Genomic DNA, 20,276 nt, shown 5'->3' with positions numbered 1-20,276 from the left:
GGAAGTTCTTCCTAATGTTTAGGTGGAATCTTCTTTCTTGTAGTTTGGATCCATTGCTCCGTGTCCGCTTCTCTGGAGCAGCAGAAAACAACCTTTCTCCCTCCTCTATGTGGCATCCTTTTATATATTTAAACATGGCTATCATATCACCCCTTAGCCTCCTCTTCTCCAGGCTAAACATGCCCAGCTCCCTTAGCCGTTCCTCATAAGGCATCGTTTCCAGGCCTTTGACCATTTTGGTTGCCTTCCTCTGGACACGTTCCAGTTTGTCAGTGTCCTTCTTGAACTGTGGTGCCCAGAACTGGACACAGTACTCCAGGTGAGGTCTGACCAGAACAGAATACAGTGGCACTATTACTTCCCTTGATCTAGATGCTATACTCCTATTGATGCAGCCCAGAATTGCATTGGCTTTTTTAGCTGCCCCGTCACACTGTTAGCTCATGTCAAGTTGTGGTCAACCAAGACTCCTAGATCCTGTTGGACTCCTCTGCCCAAGCCAGCATCCGGGATGATGTCAGGTCAGGGATGATGGGAGTTGGAGTCCGGCAACATCTGCCAGCCACTTGGTCCTCGGTGTCTAATCTGTGATGACTCATTCCCATATGCAGTGGTCTCCAGGAGGGCCAGATTTGATGAAGTGAAGGGCCATGAGGGCCGACCAAAGTTCTTAACCTTTTTTTAGGATTGAAGTTGATGAGCTTTTTAAAAGGATTTTACTCCAGGAAATATACTGCCACAGGGGCCAGATTAAATCGACTGCCGGGCCGGATTAGGCCCCCGAAATGGACTTTGGACATGCCCGTCATATGGAGTACATCACTTGATGCTTCTGTCATCAAGTGACAACCAGCTGTGCCATTTGGACTGGTGTTATGCTCTATTTGCATGTCAAGGCCCCAAGCCCCTGCTATTTGATGAATAATAAAACACACGGACACCAGTATTTTGGGTTAATGGGATAATTAAGGCCACAACGTTATTGGTAACAGAATGTGAGTGGTGTTGGCTTAGGCACTGGAATTGAACCGACTATATCTGACTCCTGCCCACCATGCAAGTACCGTATTTTTTGCTCTATAAGACTCACTTTTTCCCTCCTAAAAAGTAAGGGGAAATGTGTGTGCGTCTTATGGAGCAAATGCAGGCTGCGCAGCTCTCCCAGAAGCCAGAACAGCGAGAGGGATTGCTGCTTTCACTGCGTAGTGGACCGGCCCCCTGCTGAAAAAGTTTGCTGACCCCTAGGATATAGGATATCCTATACCCACTTACATGTCATTACGCCACATTGAAATCAATGGAATTTTACAACTATGTTAATCAGATATTATTTATCAGATCAGATAAGGTACTCCAGATATCATTCTCCCTACTTTGTTCTAAACCAAAGACAGGAGACCAGATGGTTGCTGGAATACAGCTTCCAATAACCCCGCCCACTGACTGGGGTTGATGAAAGCTGGAGTCCCAACATTTTCAGGACTGGGTTTCCCATCCCTGATTCAGAATAAGCTTTAGCTATGGTAAACCCCAGGCCAATGGAAGTTTTGTGGGAAATAATGATTGGCCAAGAACTCAAACAAGGGATAATGAATCAGATTCATTAGTGGCCTTGTTCTTTGTGAGCATTAATGCTCAATTAATCAATATTCCGCTTCCACTCATGCTAGTTGCAATGCTTGGGGGATGGTTTTTTGTTTGTTTGTTTTGATATAATCGTATACAATTAATGAAGCGCTTTTTTTCTCCAAGTGAAATCTGAATTTAATTGTAAGGCTTTATTGGGAACGATACAATGAAGTATTCATTAATTCAAAGAGTCTCTTTTCATTTACATGTGCGGGGATCCTGATTTTTCTTTCTAGGCATGAAATATACTCAGTCGCAAAGTGATTTCATGCTCTTTATTCAGCTCATAGTGGTGAGGAGAAATGAAAGTCCCCTCAAAGTATCTGCTTTATATACATTATTTACACAATGGGCTGCACGTGATTGGCTAATTCCGGAATTCTACTGTAAGCCAATCAGGTTGTGGATTCACTTCTATCTGGAGCATGATTGGGTGGTTCCTGCCAACCAATCATACGCTGCATTGTTCTAGGACCAATCAGACTGCTGCATTCTGAATCCTATTCAACTCAGCACATAACAAGGCATTATTAAAATAATATTTGCTACAGACTGTAAAATGCTACATATTTCTATAGGGAATTGGCTCTCCCTTAGGGCAACATTCCTGCAAAGCACATCATTTATGCTGAAAACTGTGGTAGGATTTGGCAGCTTACAGCTGTAGGCAGGATGGCAGCCTAGGTCTTTAACAAATGCTGTTTGATGTCTTTCATTTAAATGGTAAATCACACAGTGCGGCATTCAGTTTAAGCTTGTACAAAGGAGCGTGGGATGCAGAACGGATAATAATACGTGTGAAATATTCCCCCCTTTCTGCCTTACTTGTTTTGTAATTCTGGATCGTGAGCATGTTGACCTTCAGGAAAATGCACACTTTGCTGAATGCACAGAAAAGCTGTCTACCGTATTTTTCGCCCTATAGGATGCACTTTTCCCCCTCCAAAAATTAAGGGGAAATGTGTGCGCGTCCTATAGAGCGAATGCAGGCTGAGCGGCTAAGCCCAAAGCCAGAACAGGGAGGCGGAGCGCTACACAGCGCTCTGTCTCCCTGTTCTAGCTTGGGGATGGCTGCGCAAAGCCACCGCAGGGCAGCGGGGTGCCTTCACCCCGCTGCTCTGCGGAGGCTTTAAAGGCTGTGCTCCGGGGGCTTCAGGCAGCTATCCGCAAGCCTGTTGTGCTCCGAACTCCTGCTGCGCTCTGAAGGCTTGCGGATAGCCGTCTGAAGCCAGGAGAGCGAGAGGGATCGGTGCGCACCAACCCCTCTTGCTCTCCAGGCTTTGCTTCGCTGGAGAGGCGCTGCACAGTTTTCCCGCCCTGTGTAGTGCCCCTTCGGCGAAGCGGGAGGAGAAATAGAAGGGGCTCCATTTCTCCTGCCAGTTCGCTGAAGGGGCGCTGAGCAGAGAGGGGGAGAATTCCCCCCCCCGTTCTCCCCCTCCTGTGGTCCGGTGAGTCCTATGGTCCGGTGCGTCCTATAGAGCATAAATACAGTATGTGCTGCAGCTGAGTTGCAGAACACATGACTTGCATGCAAATGGTGGCAGGATCAGTTACCTCTGTGTAGAGCTGAGAAAGACTCTGCTTTACAACCTTGAGACAGCCAGTGTAGATCAGAGGTGGCTAACTTGTGATGCTCCGGAGCTTGCTAGACCACTTAGGAGGCTGCCTTGTACCAAGTCAGTCCATGGGTCCATCTACTTCAGTGTTGTCTACACTGGCTGGCAGCAGCTCTCTGGGGTTTCAGGTGGCGACTCTTTCCCAGCCCTTCCTGGAGAGGCCAAAGGGATTGAACCTGGGACCTTCTGCATGCAATCAGATGCTCGGCCACTAACCTGCGGACCATCCCTGTACACCATAGCTGTCAACTTACAAATCTGAAAATAAGGGACCAGCAGCCTTGAAAATAAGGCATCAGAAGCCAAATTAAGGGATTTCCTTTTCCCACACCATGTGCCCCCGCTCCAGACAGACCTTTTCCCCAGCAAGGGTGAGTGGGCCATCGATGATGTATCCGTCCAATTTCGAGCACAGGTATGTTCAGCTTCTGAGCCCCTCCGAGCCAAAGGCAGAAAGCCCAGCCAGGAGCCAAACAAAGCTTCAAGTGGTGGTTACCACAGCACAGCAACCTGGCAAAGGGGATGCAGCAAGGAAAACCACCGTCACCTCTCCACTGGGAAGCGCTGAGCAAAGGCGAGTCCCCAGGCAACACGGCCGATTTGATCGGCACAAGGCATGCAAGCTCCACCCCCCCAGTTGTTCTTAGACTCCTTATTGGGTGAGCAATGCAGCCAAGCAACACAGTTGGAGCCTCCCTCCTCCCTGGCCGGCAGGGAGGGAGGGAGAGAGAGGAGCTGCTTCCTTTGAAACCCGGGAAATTTATGGGATATCATCAATCCGGGACAGCAGCGGGACACGGCACTGGGATAAGGGAGTTTCCCGCCAAATAAGGGACAGTTGACAGCTATGCTGTACACTACAAATCCCATCATCCCTGTCTACTGATCAGGCTAGCTGGGGGGCTGTTGGGAGTTGGAATCCAACAGCATTTGGAGGACCACAGATGAACCACCTCAGCTGCAGACAATACTGAGCTAGAGAAATATGTGGTCTGATTCAGTGCAAGACAGCTGCCCAGATGTCAGAGGCCAGGCTGAGGAGTACTGCTCTGATGAGGAATGGTGGGAACCTCACCCTCACCCTCGCCCTGCTCCTGACCAGGATCCTGAAGCTGCCCAGCAGCAGTTGAGCAGTATAGATTTGGAACAGCGGTTTGCAGAGGGGCATAGTTCTGAAGACAAAAGTTGGGACGAACTGGAAGGGAGAGAGCTAACAGACACTCTCTCTTGCTGAAAAGTGTCCAGCCTATCAGTCCGAGGTCACGGAGAGCAGATTAGGTGACTAGCACGTGGTTGCGAGATCAGGTTGCAAGACACGGAAGTGACTAGGGGGGAAGTGGGTGGAAACCTTAATTGGGGACACCATCATTCCGAGAGTGGCTGCTTTGTTCTTTTGCTGTGATAACTAAAGACTCTTTAAACAGTAAGCGACTCTTTTCTCTTTGTCCTGCTTATCTACGGCCAAAGGGGGGGGGAGGAAGCCGAGTCCCCAAAGCCTGACACTTGTTGTTGTTGTTTAGTCGTTTACTCGTGTCTGACTCTTCACGACCCCATGGACCAGAGCACGCCAGGCACTTCTGTCTTCCACTGCCTCCCACAGTTTGGTCAAACTCATGCTGGTAGCTTCGAGAACACTGTCCAACCATCTCGTCCTCTGTCGTCCCCTTGTGCCCTCCATCTTTCCCAACATCAGGGTCTTTTCCAGGGAGTCTTCTCTTCTCATGAGGTGCCCAAGGTACTGGAGCCTCAGCTTCAGGATCTGTCCTTCCAGGGAGCACTCAGGGCTGATTTCCTTCAGAATGGATAGGTTTGATCTTCTTGCAGTTCATGGGACTCTCAAGAGTCTCCTCCAGCACCATAATTCAAAAGCATCAATTCTTCAGCGATCATCCAGCCTGACACTATATGAAACAAAAATAGATGGAAAATATGGTATGGACAAATAAATCATATGTCATGAAAGATGCCACAATTTCCACTGTGCCTCATTTCCAAAAGAAAACATGGGCCCCAAGTAAGTGTGGCAGAAACCCCTGGGATCTCCCATTGCTTGGAGTCTGGGCTGGCCTGCAACATTATTAAAGTCCATGGCAAAATTCCTGCTGATTTTAATGGTGCTGGATCTCAATCAATGCGTATTTTATATAGTGGGTTGTTATGGATTTCATAAAGCCCTCTCTGCAGACACTGATATAGCATATAAACACACACAAATACATTATCATCACTGTAGTCGGAAAGGTCTGGCAGGGTCAACACATTAAGTCTCAACCAGAAAGCAGACAAAATTAAAAAGCATGTTATTAAAATTCAACAATGGGCACCAAAAGGTTAGGAAATGTCAGGATTCTGCCTAGTCTTAATGCAAAGCCTTTGGGGTATATATGCACCACAATATTTCATCAAAAAATCAATGCTCTCTCCTTCTTTGCTTCCATTACGCTGATTTTCAGCACCAGCTAAGTGAGAAATTTGCATCCTGTTTACTCCAGAGAAACCCTATTATTAGTATCTTCCATCCTGCGGATTGGTGGTTTACTTCTGAGCTCTGATTCCCCCAAACACACCACATACGAAGGCAATGCAGACAAAGTCAGTGATTGATTACAAACCATGAACCATGAGTCTGAGCAGATCGTAGTAACTACCTATTGTTCAAATAAACTTTCCGCACACAGGAATAGACTGGAAAGAGAAGTTGCTTAATTGCAACTTATTACCAAACTTAAAACCATGGGTAGGCAAACTAAGGCCCGGGGGCCGGATCCGGTCCAATCACCTTCTCAATCCGGCCCCCGGACAGTCTGGGGATCAGAGTGTTTTTACATGTGTCCTTTTATTTAGAATGCATCTCTGGGTTATTTGTGGGGCATAGGAATTTGTTTATTATTATTTTTTCAAAATATAGTCCGGCCCCCCACAAGGTCTGAGGGACAGTGGACCGGCCCCCTGCTGAAAAAGTTTGCTGACCCCTGCTTAAAACCATGAAGAGACCTGGTCCAAAAAGAGACATTGGATTATCATCTCATTATACATGATAAAGCTATTTTTAGCCATCTCACCCCTTGCTTTTTTCCTGTAAGACCTGTTGCAGTCATTAACAGTCGTCAACAGGTTTACCACACCTATCAGCCAATCACCCATTCCCACCATCCTTCTGAGTAATGCGCCTCCCCACCCTCTCACTATATATAAGGGTCTGGTGACTTCTTTTTCAGTGTATCTGAAGAAGTGTGCATGCACACGAAAGCTCATACCAATAACAAACGTAGTTGGTCTCTAAGGTGCTACTGGAAGGATTTTTTTAATTTTGTTTCGACTACGGCAGACCAACACGGCTACCTACCTATAACTAGCACATAGCATGGAACATTCATGGTAAATGTTATTAGGCAGTTTTCAGTCTTGTTCTTAACCCTGCAAACACGAGAGACACAGGTTGCCATGCTAGCTGCAACTGATGGGAGTTGGAGTACAACAGCATCTCATGGGCACCATGTTGGCTGTCCCTGACTTAAGACAACGGGCTGTGTCACAAAATTACTCCCGGATCATTATACTGAGCACTCCCTATTCAGACTAAAACTTTCCAGGGAAGAGCTCAAGTCTTCCCTAGAAATTACCACGAAGGGTGATCCACTTCATGTCACGAGAACCATGGACTGAAAGGAATTGAATGTGTAGCTCTCAAGACTTGGGGAGCCTTGTCTGCTGAAGCGGAATGCTTTCATCTGTCGATGCCCTTAAAGTCAAAATCTGCCTGTCTCTGCTGCCATGGAAACCAAATTCACCCGTTTGGCAAAAATGGGGAGGCTGGTGTTAAGTTGTCCATGCCTCCTCTTTCTAAAGGATTGAGGAAACCCAGGACACCGTGCTGGGCAAAGCCTACGAGGCTATTAATCGCATAAGATCACAGGGAATACATGACATCTCTCTACAGCAGCGGTGGGCAGAATGCAGAGAGGGTTCTACTGGTACATCTCTGGATGATTTGTAGGAATGGGCAATAATTTGTTTGTTTTTTCTTTTTACTCCCAACTGTTTAGCAGTAGAAACGACAAAAAAAGGTTTCCCCGCTCATGGAGCCTCAGCTTCAGGATCTGTCCTTCCAGTGAGCACTCAGGGCTGATTTCCTTCAGAATGGATAGGTCTGATTTTCTTGCAGTCCATGGGACTCTCAAGAGTCTCCTCCAGCACCATAATTCAAAAGCGTCAATTCTTCGGTGATCAGCCTTCTTTATGGTCCAGCTCTCACTTCCATACATCACTACTGGGAAAACCATAGCTTTAACTATACGGACCTTTGTTGGCAAGGTGATGTAGACGCCCCTATATATAAGACTCCCCCCTATTTGGGGGGGGACTCAGTTCTAAGAAAATGAGAGGAGATGGCCCAAAGTTGTTGAGCCTTTCCCTCCATGCAGCTGGCGGCAGGATACACTCCCTAGTTCGGTTCCCGGTTGGCCAGAGGGCACCTTCCCCCCTTCTGCTGCACACAGGAAACAATCCAGGGAGTGCTTCCCACGCACAGCGGCATCAGGGAAAGCTGCACGCCGCCAGCCAGTGCCCCCAGATCTCTCCCCATGTGCAGCAGCATCTCCTCCCCCATGCCACTACCCAGTTTTTTGACATTTTTGTGTCAAAAAACCTCGTCTAATACATGGAAAAATATGGAATATACAACCTGAGCCTATGATGAAGAGGTTCACAGCATAAACATTCCAAGAGGGCCTTGCTTCGTCCATAGGTACAGCCCTGAATCCAAATTGTCATCAGCCACTCTGCTCTGCCTGCTGCTTTGCGTCTCAGTCACAGAACTCTCTAACCTCTGATTTTATCTTCTAACTAATTCTGGGTTAAGAGAGAAGCCCTTCCCATTTGCTGTCTAGCACAGAGCCCCCTCTCTTTGGCTTACCTTATGTCCTGTCATCTTCCTTTAGTTCCCCTAATGGCCCATCACCCCAGGCAATTTCCTGGGCACCGGAATCTTAACCTAGCTTAGTTATAGCTATAACATTCAAATGGAAGCATGGGAGAGGCTCTGGAGGGAAGATTTTAAATTTACGTCATGTTACGATCTAAAAGAAAACTGTATGAAAATGCTTTACAGGTGGTATTTGTCAAATTAGCCAAAATGTTTAGATCTAGGTCAAACGCCTGTTAGAAATGCAGGGAGGCGGGAGGCACATTAATCCACATGTGGTGGAACTGTAAAAAGATCAGAGAGTTTTGGAAAATGATCTGTAACGAACTTAAGAAAATGTTTAAACACTTTCCCTAAAAAGCCCAAAGCCTTCCTGCTAGGAATTATGGGTAACGGAATCCCAAAGAAGTTCAGGAGAGTTTTCATGTACTCCACAGTAGCTGCCAGAATTCTAATCGCAAAAAGGGGGAAGTTATCCCATTCAAATCAGACTGGCAAAATAAATTGAGAGAGTATGCTGAACTTGTGAGAATATCAGCAAGGTTACGAGATGTTACAGATGAAAAATTTATTAGAGAATGGGACATATATAGAGCTTACCTGAAAGAAAATTGCCAAAATATCAATCCGTTGGTAGGTCTTGATTGAGTTTCTGCGTGTAATAGGACAACTTTATAAATTTAAAGCAATCAGATTAATGTAGAGAAGATAAAGTTAAGTGTGTAACTAAAGAATGTGGTTTGGGAACACAATGGGGAGATTGGAGGTCATGCCAGATTTAATCACAAATTGATGTACACAATAAGTAACAATTTCGAAATGAATGTTTGTTTATTTTTACGTTGTCTTTAACATCTATTGACTATTCACGTTATACAGTTTTAAAAACAATAAAGCAGTTTAAAAAACCAAAACAAAACCTAGCTTAATTAGCTGCTAACATTTGCTGATTCCAGGGGATTCAAAGTGTCTAGCACACAGCTTGATGCACACAGGTCTGGCTTGAAACACATGGGTCTAGCACCCAGTTTTAACACGCCAAGCATTGATTAAATTCTAACACCTACTGGAGCCAGGAATTTACAGGAGTCTGGAACTCACAAATGCATAAGATGTGGACTGTCCCCCATTTTGAAACTGCTGTATTATGGAGTCGGTGAATTAGTCCATCAAGTCCAGTATCCCCTGCTCTTGACGGACAGCAGCTGGTTTCTCCCACCATTCCTCTGTGTCCAATGACAAAGAAGGGGTTAAATGCCACAACCACATAAGATCAGGCCATTGAAATTACCTAACCTGGGGAGAAAACAGTAAAGACCTTATGAAGAGAGCACAGCAGAGGTTATATTTTCTGAGAATCCTCCGGAAAAATAATCTCTCAAAGGAGCTGTTGATGGCAGTTTACCATTGTACTGTGGAGACTGTATTAACTTATGATCTGTGTGTGTGGTTTGGGAGCTGCACAGTCAGGGAAAAAGCAATGCTGTCCAGGGTTGTAAAGACTGCGGAGAGAATAACTGGGTGCACTCTTCCCACCTTGGATCAAATCTACGCTTCCAGGTGTCATAAGAAAGCTGCAGGATAGTGTGCACCCAGGAAATGATCTCTTTCAGCTTCTGCCTTCTGGAAGAAAGTACAGGGTTATAATGACCAGGACTAGCTGCCTGAGAAACAGTTTCTAGCCAAATGCGATTTTGGTTTTAAACGCAGTGTAAAGTAGTCTTCGTGGGAGTATATTGTATTTAATTATGGGGTATCGGAGTTTTTAGGGGGTTAACCAGGTTGGGATAGCAAGCTTGTTGGTTTTTGAATGTCTTATGTAGATTTTTTCAATTTCATTGTTCTGTATGGGACAATGACAATAAAGATTATCGTATCATATGCAAGGAAAAGAACCAGAACATCATGTATATAGAGAGCTCAGTTCTCCAAGCGCTGGTCCTCATGCAGAAAAAACAGCAACATCCACACAGAAGAGGCACTCTGGGGTAGAAGTACCACCCAAGGGGGGGAATTCTCAAAGGACTGGGCCCCCCAAATGGCCCAATGAAGACTCTTGAGGGAGAAGGGGAATGAAGTATTTATTTGTTCTATTTCACAGGATTTCTAAATTGTTTAGTTATTTTAAAAATCTCTAAATGGTATGTAAAGCACAACATAAGAACAATAAAATAAAAACAGCTAAATCATGAAAGCCAGGAAAACAGTTTTACGGGTAGTATTATGATAGTTGTAGACAGGAATTTATTACAAATAGGATCTCGTTTATGGGTTGAGGGAAACCTGGGGGGGGGGGGGGAATATGCGTCTGTCAGAGCTGGCTCCGGGTCCCAGCTCACCAAGGACCAACGCTAGCCGATCGTACAGTATCAAAGTCTTTATGGAAGAATAGTCTCCATTTACAAGTCTCAGCGTCCCAGCCCTACGTCTGGACTTTAGACCGGCGAAGCTCTGTCTGGATCTCCACCCCCTGTGCACCAGTTTAATACTCTAATCTTACTCCACCTCTTCCTTCTCTCTCTCTTCCTCTGGGTCTTACTACCCCCCGGGGTCTCATTCCTCCTGGACTCTTCCGACGCAGAGCTTGACCCCTCTGACTCCTCCCCCTCTCTTCGGCGGGCTTTAGGACCTGGCTCCCTACCCGGGCTGCCCACCTTGCCGCCCTCCTGTACATTTGAACTTGGCGCGCGCGCGCGTTTTACTTTCCGGATGACCGTTTCCTCGCTCCCTGACAAGGGTGTGGTCAGTCCTGCCTCACGTTCTCCCTCTGCCTGCGCGCTCCCTGATCCCGATGCCTTGGACTCCTCCCCCCTACTGCACTCTGGGGGGGACGCTGGTCCGGATTTCCAGCTGCTACTCTCTGAGTCCCCTCTGGCCCCTTCTTCCCGAGGTGTCCCCCTGGGCACTCCCCTTGCCCTGACCATGGGGGCCCCTTTCTGTGAATCCTCCGAGTCACTGGAGAGACTCAGAGACCTCGGACTACTGTCGCCGCTGACATTTCCTTCCGACTCCTCCCCCTCGCTCTCCGTTTCTTCCCTCTCCTGTGACTCTGCTCCTGAACCCCTGACAGCGTCTTTGCAAGATTGCTGAAGAAGGAATGTTTCACAAAGAGGGGAGGGAAGGCCACAGGGCTGGTGCAATGATGAAAAAATGCCAGGAGTAAAATTTCCCCAGATGACCCAAGTGATCTTTACGGATCGGGAAGAAATTTGATTTGGTCGAAAGGAGAACCTGCTAAATTAACATGAAATAGCTTGCAGAAATGTGTATAATGGGCAAAAATTGCATAAAGATAACTAAAAATACTGTATGCACTAAAATAATGCAAATTTTAAAATGAGGATTCTTTTCTTTTTTAAAAAAAAAATCACAAATTGATGCAGAAATGTGGAGAACTAGATTTAACAGTGGGATAAAGGGTGAGAAACTTGGAAAAACTGAAATGGGCAGTGAAATATACTCGGAGTCGAGTGTGAATTTCATGCTCTTTATTCAGCTCATACTAGCAATGAATGAAACTTCCCACAAAACATCTAGCTATATATACATTATTTACACAATGGGCCTTATGTGATTGGCTAATTCTGGGCTGCTCCTGTAGGCCAATCAGGTTGCAGATTCACTGGATTGGGTGGCTCCTGCGGACCAATCAGACTGCTGCATTCTGGATCCTATTATTCTAGGATTCAGCTCAGTTCATAACAGGCAGATACTGATTTTACAGGTCTATGCAGGGATAGGAGGTCTTTCGAACCGTTATAGGGAACCCGTGAAATACAGAAGCAGAGTGACTATTATACAGGAAATCTTGCAGTGCTCTAACTGGTCTGCCCTTTACTTTCTCCTTGCAGGAAGGCCTGGCTGACCAATGTCGGAAGCCCAAGCTCACGCATCGACCGGACTGATTTTGCTAATGAGAAAGAGATCACTAAACTTGAGTTCACGGGCTTTAGCACAAGATACTAGCCAAACAGAACAACACCAAGCTTATTGTACTGCTTATAGTAATTAATCAATTGAAATTACTGTTGATGTTATCATTATATTATTTACTTAATTGAAACGCTATAATAATATTAATTATAATAGTGATTGATTATTATTATATTGTTAGGTTTCTGCTTTTGCATGATAATGTTTCACGCTTCTCTGAAGTGCACAATCCAACTTTCTGGAACCTTCCTGAATGCTAGCAATTCTCCTGTTTGCATTCAGTAGGAACTGCTGTGCGCTGTAATTTTAGAGAGACATTTTTTGAAATATGACATCTTTACAACCACTGGCTCCCCCAAGCTGAAGCTGTCCCTACAGAGTTCAAAAAGGCAAATAGGAGCCTCTCTCGAGGCAAGTACTTAGCAAGCCCAACTAAGAGTGTGATTGCATTTCACAGTGGCTGTTTCCTCCTTCTAAAGAACAGCTGGGTTGGGTTGGGAAATGAAGTTGTGATGGAAGTGTCCCTCCTGAGGCTAATAGCAGTTTGGGGTGGTGTGATTTTCGCTGGGAATACGGCAATGCGAGAAAGGTTGACACACCAGGCTCCCAGTCCTGATCACACCACCACCCATGGCTGCTATTGGAAGAAAACATGGCACATTAATGCATTTAACATCTCATCCAGACTGACCTACAGCCCAACTCATAACAAAGCATTAAGCACACTGGTTCCAATAGGATAACTGCATCAGGTTGTGCCCTTGGCAGTTATTGCTGTGTTTATTTACAGAACAACCGTACCCATCTTTACTTGGAAGTAAGTACCACTGCATCCAGTGCGGCTTACTCCCGGGTAAGTGCTGAGTTCTTCACTATAGGGTTCCTCAGCTGTATCTGGTTGGCTTCACATCACAGAAACTACAACACCTTCTCTGTCTCTCTCTTCCCTCTGGCCTATCTTTCAATATGTTTACCTTGCATTCTGATCCAAGTGACTTAGACAATGTTAAAACAATATGAAAACTACCCAGTGCCCTTAGTTCTCTTCTTTGAATGACTACTCCTTTGCAGCAGTAGCTGCAGGCCGTTTAGCAACAAGAACACAGTTCTTTCGAGGAAGGAAAGTGGCAATAGCCAATCAGAACTGCAAACTGCAAAACATGCTTTGCTCTTCTTCGCGAACCTTCATTGCTTGAATCCAGGGTTCATCCATCTATAACAGGAAAAACCCAAAACTGTTCCCAATTGCCTGATGGAAATGTGGAAAATGAATTAAATAAAAAGAAAATAAAAAATGTGTTTCAGTCTTATCTCTGTTTTAAAGGTAAAGGGACCCCTGACTGTTAAGTCCAGTTGTGAACGACTCTGGGGTTGCGGCGCTCATCTCGTTTTATTGGCCGAGGGAGCCAGCGTTTGTCTGCAGACAGCTTCCGGGTCATGTGGCCAGCATGACTAAGCCGCTTCTGGCGAACCAGAGCAGCGCACGAAAATGCTGTTTACCTTCCCGCCAGAGTGGTACCTATTTATCTACTTGCACTTTGACGTGCTTTCGAACTGCTAGGTTGGCAGGAGCTCACCCCGTTGCAGGGATTCGAACTGTGACCTTCTGATTGGCAAGCCCTAGAATCTGTGGTTTAGACCTCATGCAAATTCCTTACTAACCCTAGCAATGTGCTGAACATGCCATGTGAAAATTATGAACAGAAATTTTGATGGTTGTTTTGCACTTGTATCAATAAGCACTCATGATAACATGAAGGAGATTTTGATGCACCATAGTCAAACTGGTGTGACTGGAAGATGCTGCTCATTGAGATCTCCACTGTCCTTTGTGAGACTGGCATGTAGCAAGAATGCAAGGACACTGGCTCTTGGGTCTCCTCCAGATGGCCAGTTTATGGAGAATTTGTTCTTATTTGCCTGCGCAAAACGACCAGGGAGGTTAGACTCCTTCCAGTCTTTATGGAACATTCAGGGTGGTTATATGATAATGAACATTTGCCCTGCATTCATCTTTCTTTGCTTGCAGGGTCTTCATACATCTTTTCTCTAATCATCCACTCATACTGTACTTTTCTGATGCATTCCCCAACTGCAGAATGTCCCTTTCTTTTTTAAAGTGGATTTGTTGTGTTAGGTTGGTAGAAGGACACTGACAAACTGGAACGTGTCCAGAGGAGGGCAACCAAAATGGTCAAAGGCCTGGAAACGATGCCTTATGAGGAACGGCTAAGGGAGCTGGGCATGTTTAGCCTGGAGAAGAGGAGGTTAAGGGGTGATATGATAGCCATGTTCAAATATATAAAAGGATGTCATATAGAGGAGGGAGAAAGGTTGTTTTCTGCTGCTCCAGAGAAGCGGACACGGAGCAATGGATCCAAACTACAAGAAAGAAGATTCCACCTAAACATTAGGAAGAACTTCCTGACTGTAAGAGCTGTCCGACAGTGGAATTTGCTGCCAGGGAGTGTGGTGGAGTCTCCTTCTTTGGAGATCTTTAAGCAGAGGCTTGACAACCATATGTCAGGAGTGCTCTGATGGTGTTTCCTGCTTGGCAGGGGGTTGGACTCGATGGCCCTTGTGGTCTCTTCCAACTCTCTGATTCTATGATTCTATGAACTCTTTCATCCATTTTAATTGCACAAACTTAAAGTTCCAGGACGTGCTTGAATTCTTCCTACAAAACAGCAGCAGTCCGGAGGCATCTTCTCATGTAGAACCAAAGGAGTCATTCTCCAGCACTGTTTTACTGATGTCATTCGTAAAGCATGAATTCAATTTTTTAAAAATAACTAAGAAATGGTCTGCCGTGGCGGAACAGCCTGTGTGTGGAGAGCACTGTTCCTTCTGACTATTGGATTTATTTTCATTGGGTCTTTTGTCCATGCCTAGCCCTGTGGATTTCCTTCAAGTTCTTGCCTGGGTTGCTAATAAGTTGTTATCGTTCCAGATACACACAGCTTTTGTGATCACCCACAAGCATCCTTTGTTGAGTTCCTAGAGGGTGACCCTTGTTAAAACGAAATGCAAAATGGCAAAGATCAAGTGTAGGTCTTGTTCAATAGCCGGAATATCCTTCGGCTGGAGACTGTGATCCAGAGCCAAAACGATGGTGATGTTGAGTTACAGGACACACCCACACACCCACACACACACGGCTCAACATGTTATTTCCACAATTCATTATCACTGTGTTGTGGTGTAAGGCACGGGGTGGGCAGACTATAGGCGTCGTGGATCTACTTTGTTTTTTTACTAGAACCTCAAGACCTACCAACCAGGTGCAGAGGACATACAGTGGAAGAATGTGGTGCCTCTGACCACATCGTGAGCCGAGGAATTTGTTTTCAGTACTAGAACTGAAGCCAGTTCTGTCCCACAAAAAGGCTACTCCTGCTTAGCTTGCTTCATGTCCTCAGTCTAATTTAGATGGGGAAAGTAGGTTGGTTGTTGCTATTGTTAAACAATTGGGAGTTACAAGCTGCAAATTTACTACAAGGTCCATTGCAAATCACCCAGAGATCTAGAGATCTACTAGTACAGTGGTACCTCGGGTTACAGATGCTTCAGGTTACGCGATTTCGGGTTGTGCACTGTCTTCTTATGAGATACAGGAACGGGTTACTTCCAGGTTTTGGTGCTCACGCATGCGCAAAAGCGCTAGATCGTGCTTTGCACATGTGCAGAAGCGCCGAATCGCAATCTGCGCATGCGCAGAAGTGACACTGCAGGTTGTGAACATGCCTCCCGCACAGATCACGTTCGCAACCCGAGGTTCCACTCTATATCCTGATACCAGAGAATCATAGAATTGGAGAGTTGGAAGATACCGTGAAGGCCATCTAGTCCAACCCCCTGCAATGCAAGAATCTTTCACCCAACACGGGGCTCAAACCCACAACCCTGAGATGAAGAGTTTCATGCTCTACCATCTGAGCTACCCCACCTTCCCCATTCCTGCTGTGTGGGATAAAAAGATGAAGGACCTGTCTAAACTGAGTTCTACAGGAGTCTCTTAGGCATGAAGGCCGAACAGCTAATATACATGTGTTGAGTAAGCTCTTCCGTGGATCTCTCTTTTTTGCTACCATTGGTAGTACTCAAAGCCCTTCTCATCCCTGTGCAAAGATTCCAGTGCACATACAAGCAGAATAACCAGATTGTCTACCAAATGCTCAGGAAGGGCTGGGAAATACAGCCAGATGATCAGCAGAGGACTGCAAGCATTAGATGTGTCAAAGCATGGGATCAAGGAATTGAGTAAGCAAGAGTAGAGGAAATGAGCACATCAGCCACCAGGTGAGAGTAATAAAAGGGCAGGCACCGAGAGAGATGGAATTGGAGGGTTATATCATGGCTTTGGATGAAGAGATACATGAAATATGTGGGTGCTCTGCATCCAGCAGTCCAAGGCATGAGGCTCTTTTCTCTAACCTGATGCCCTCCAGAAGTTGTTGGACCACAAGTTGTTGTTCCCTGACCATAGGCCATGCTAGCCGGGGCTGATGGGATTGAAGTCCAACAAACAGGAAGATATATAAATTGAAACCCAACCTCTGTGTGGTGGAGAGATAGGAACAACAATACATATGTGGTGGAGGTGTGAGGAAATTAAGAAATTTTGGATAGTAGTACACGAAGAACTAAAGAAGATGTTGAAAATATCAATAACAAAGAAACAAGAGACATATCACCTTGGGTTGATAGATGATGAGATACCATGGGGGGGAAAGAACTTTCCTATATGCAAGTACAGTTGCTAGAATAGTGATTTCTGCTAGGTGGAAGTCACAAACTATACCCACAAAAGAGGAATGGATTTGTAAACTAAATGAATATTTAATTTTGGCAAACGTGAACTGCTATAATAAGAAATCAGTTGAATCAAAAATTTAAAAAGGAGTGGAAATGTTTTGATGAAGATATGGCCCCAAAAAAGATATGCTAATATGCCTAGATTAAAATGTGAAGTACTGGTTGGAAGAAAAATTAGTAAGGAAAGATAATAAGAATATATGGATGATTTGAGAAGACTGTAGAATGCAAGGATTATTGTAAATTGTATAATGTGGAGGAAATCGAGTGGGGACAGAGGGAAGTGGGAGGAGGGAGAAAAGAATAATATGATGGATTGAGGAAATATAAATGTAAATGTATGGGGGGATGGGGAGGAAATGGTGTTGGCTTCGGTACATTTGTATTGTAATGTAATATATGAAAACCAATAAATAAATAAAAAAGGAAGAAAAAAAGAAAAAGGAAAGATACCAAGCTAGCAAGGAGTGGAAAATGGCATCAGGAAAGGAAATACAAATTTCATTCGTTCGTTCATTCATTTATATACAGTGGTGCCTCGCAAGACGAAAAGAATCCGTTCCGGGAGTCTTTTCGTCTTGCGGTTTTTCGTCTTGCGAAGCAAGCCCATTGACGGAGTAGCGCTATTAGCGCTATTGGCTAAAAAAGGGCTAAAAACGGCTTTTCTTGGGGGGGGGGATTAGCAGTTTTGCTGCTAAAATGCCTTTAGCAGCTTAGCGATTCAGAATAAGGGGCTTTGGAGCAAAAAAAAAAAATTGATTTTTTTCGTCATTTTTCGTCTTCCGAAGTAAGCCCAGAGGGAAATTCGTCCTGCGAAGCGCCTCTGCAGACGGAAAACCCTTTCGTCTTGCGGGTTTTCTGTCTTGCGAGGCATTCGTCTTGCGGGGCACCACTGTACTGCCCTTTGTCAAAAAATTCCAGGGCAGTGAACCACATTGAAAACACACGACAGAATGATAAAAACATAGTAAAAATATAGTAAAAAGCATACTGACACACAGCCTAATCATAAAATAATAATCCTCATGACAGTTGTCCTCCCCACACTTTTACAGGCCATAGATTATTTGATAGACATAGGCCTGGGTAAAAAGGAATGTTTTCGCCTGGCACCTGATGACATGTAGTGATGGCGCCAAGCGAGCCTCTCTGGGGAGAGTATTCCACAATCGGGGAGCCACCACAGAAAAGGCCTGTTTTTGTGTTGCCACTCTCTGGACTTCTCTGGTGGGGGAGACAGACATAGAAAAGAACCTCAGGCAAAAAGCACAGGGTCTGGAACTGTTAGTATGAGGAGAGGCTTAAAGCCTCCTAGAATAGGAATGGAGACTCAGTGACTTTGCACATGTGATTGGATTCCAGTTCCCATCAGCCCCAGTCAGCATGACCAGGAGTGAGGGGTTGTGGGAGCTGTAGTCCTGTAACAGCTGGAGGACCACAGACTGCCCACCACTCTGCCGTAGAAGACCATAGCTGTCAACGTTTCCCTTTCTTTAAGGGGAGAGACTCCATCAGGCAAGGCCTCTTTCCACCTGCCTTGCTCTACCCTCTGCTTCTCAATGTGTATTGTATTGTTTTATGTACTGTGGCTTGCCGTTGTTTTATTGATTATAGTTTAGATATTATTGGAACTGTTGAGTGGATTTCTGTTTAACTTTTATATGTTATTATTATTTTATACTATTCTAATTGATTGTTGAATGTTACTATTTTGATATAGGCTGCCTATTTTAAAGTTATGTTTTATTATCATCACATTTTTGTATTGCATTAGATTGTTATAAGATGTACATGTTTTGTTTCTTCAGCTTGTAAACCGCCTTGAGTATTGTAAGACAGAAAGGCGGTATACAGATTAAAAATGATGAATGATGATGATGATTCCGAATAGGATTCCTCGCAAGAAAAGGGAAAAGTTGACAGCTATGGTAGAAGAAGAGTTTGGATTTGATATCCCGCTTTATCACTACCCGAAGGAGTCTCAAAGCCGCTAACATCCTCCTTTCCCTTCCTCCCCCACAACAAACACTCTGTGAGGCGAGTGGGGCTGAGAGACTTCAGAGAAGTGTGACTGGCCCAAGGTCACCCAGCAGCTGCATATGGAGGAGCGGGGAATCGAACCTGGTTCACCAGATTATGAGACTACCACTCTTAACCACTACACCACACTGGCTCTCAGAAGACAGCTGGGTGCCAGAACATTAGCCCACATAATCAAGCTTGGGGCCTTTGGTCAAGGAGAGGACTCTCACCAAGTCCTCTGTCCAACCTGTTTGGGCCTCTGACATTCCGACAGTATTTGATGCGCCGCAAAGCGACGAGGACGTTTTTGCAGCCACGTCGCCCCACGACGGGGATCTGCTGCTGTACTTTCCCTTACGTGACACCAATCTGTCGCCTCTCATTTCCCTGAAGTCCCCCGGAGCCTTTCCCGGCGCTCCTTTTATTCTTAGAAATCTGTGTGCATGTTTGCTCGCAGAATCCTCTTACTCTGAGAGAGAAAGAGAGAGAGAAAGAACGGGATTAGTCCGGAGAGCTTTACTGATTAATAACATGCGGCTGCCATCTCCTCCCGACTACAAAGTGTCCACTGTCAAAAAAAACTAACAAAACAAAAAGAGGACAGGGATTTAAGCAACGTTTGTGGGTGCTAATTTGTAGATACGGATGCACATTTAGAAATAATTACCATAATTAAACAGAGATGCGCTGCGGCAGCAGAGAAAACTGCGCTCAGGTGATCTTAGTCCCTTCTCTGTCTGCTGTTGATGGGCAACTTCAGGGCTCCTTCTCTCCCATCTTATTGTTCATCATCCTTAAACCAGATTTGCACCAGATAAAGGACTGTCCTCTGACAATCTTTCAAATAGATTCACTAGACCACCAGGCTCCTTTGCATTGCCACAAAGGGACATCAAGAAAGAGGGGAATGTTGAGTTGCGGAGCCGGTGGCCCTCCAAATCTTGCAGGACAATTCCCAGAGTTCCTAGGGAATTCCCAGAATTCCCTGGGAAGAGGGATTCTCTTAATCCAGCCTGAACTTTGGCTCTGTGAGCGGAATAGCACCATTAACAAACTACACCTCCCAGAATTCCATAAACGTGACTGTTTAAAGTGGTAACTTTAAAGTATTGCACGATTGTGGCTTAAATGAGCAACACACTGGACTGTTTTGCGGGAGACCTGCCATCTTTTAAAGTGACGTCAACAAGCCTCCTCCTGCAAAATCTCTTCCTCATAATCACTCACTTTGCTTTTCCTGGTGGTGATAATTTCTAAGTCAACCAAGGCTCTGTAACAGGCTCCCGCTCTGACATCGCTACTTGAAATGCCCGAATCTAAAAAACCTTAAATAAAAT

The 20,276-nt window shown here is 45.2% G+C and overlaps 1 protein-coding gene across 1 annotated transcript in view; it reads left to right on the top strand.

Annotated features, from left to right (window-relative positions):
- ACYP2 (acylphosphatase 2) overlaps positions 1 to 13,399 on the top strand; it is a 70,859-nt gene extending 57,460 nt beyond the window's left edge. The window contains exon 4 of the mRNA XM_083432833.1: positions 12,021 to 13,399. Coding sequence (XP_083288959.1) covers positions 12,021 to 12,135 — 115 coding nt within the window. The 3' untranslated portion in view covers positions 12,136 to 13,399. The remainder of the gene's footprint in view (positions 1 to 12,020) is intronic.
- The last annotated feature ends 6,877 nt before the right edge of the window (positions 13,400 to 20,276 follow it).

The sequence above is a fragment of the Podarcis tiliguerta genome, assembly GCF_965153285.1.
Source record: "Podarcis tiliguerta genome assembly, chromosome: 3".
Lineage (NCBI taxonomy): Eukaryota > Metazoa > Chordata > Lepidosauria > Squamata > Lacertidae > Podarcis > Podarcis tiliguerta.
Note: the sequence above shows the minus strand (reverse complement) of the source record. Positions and strands in the feature narration are given on the sequence as shown.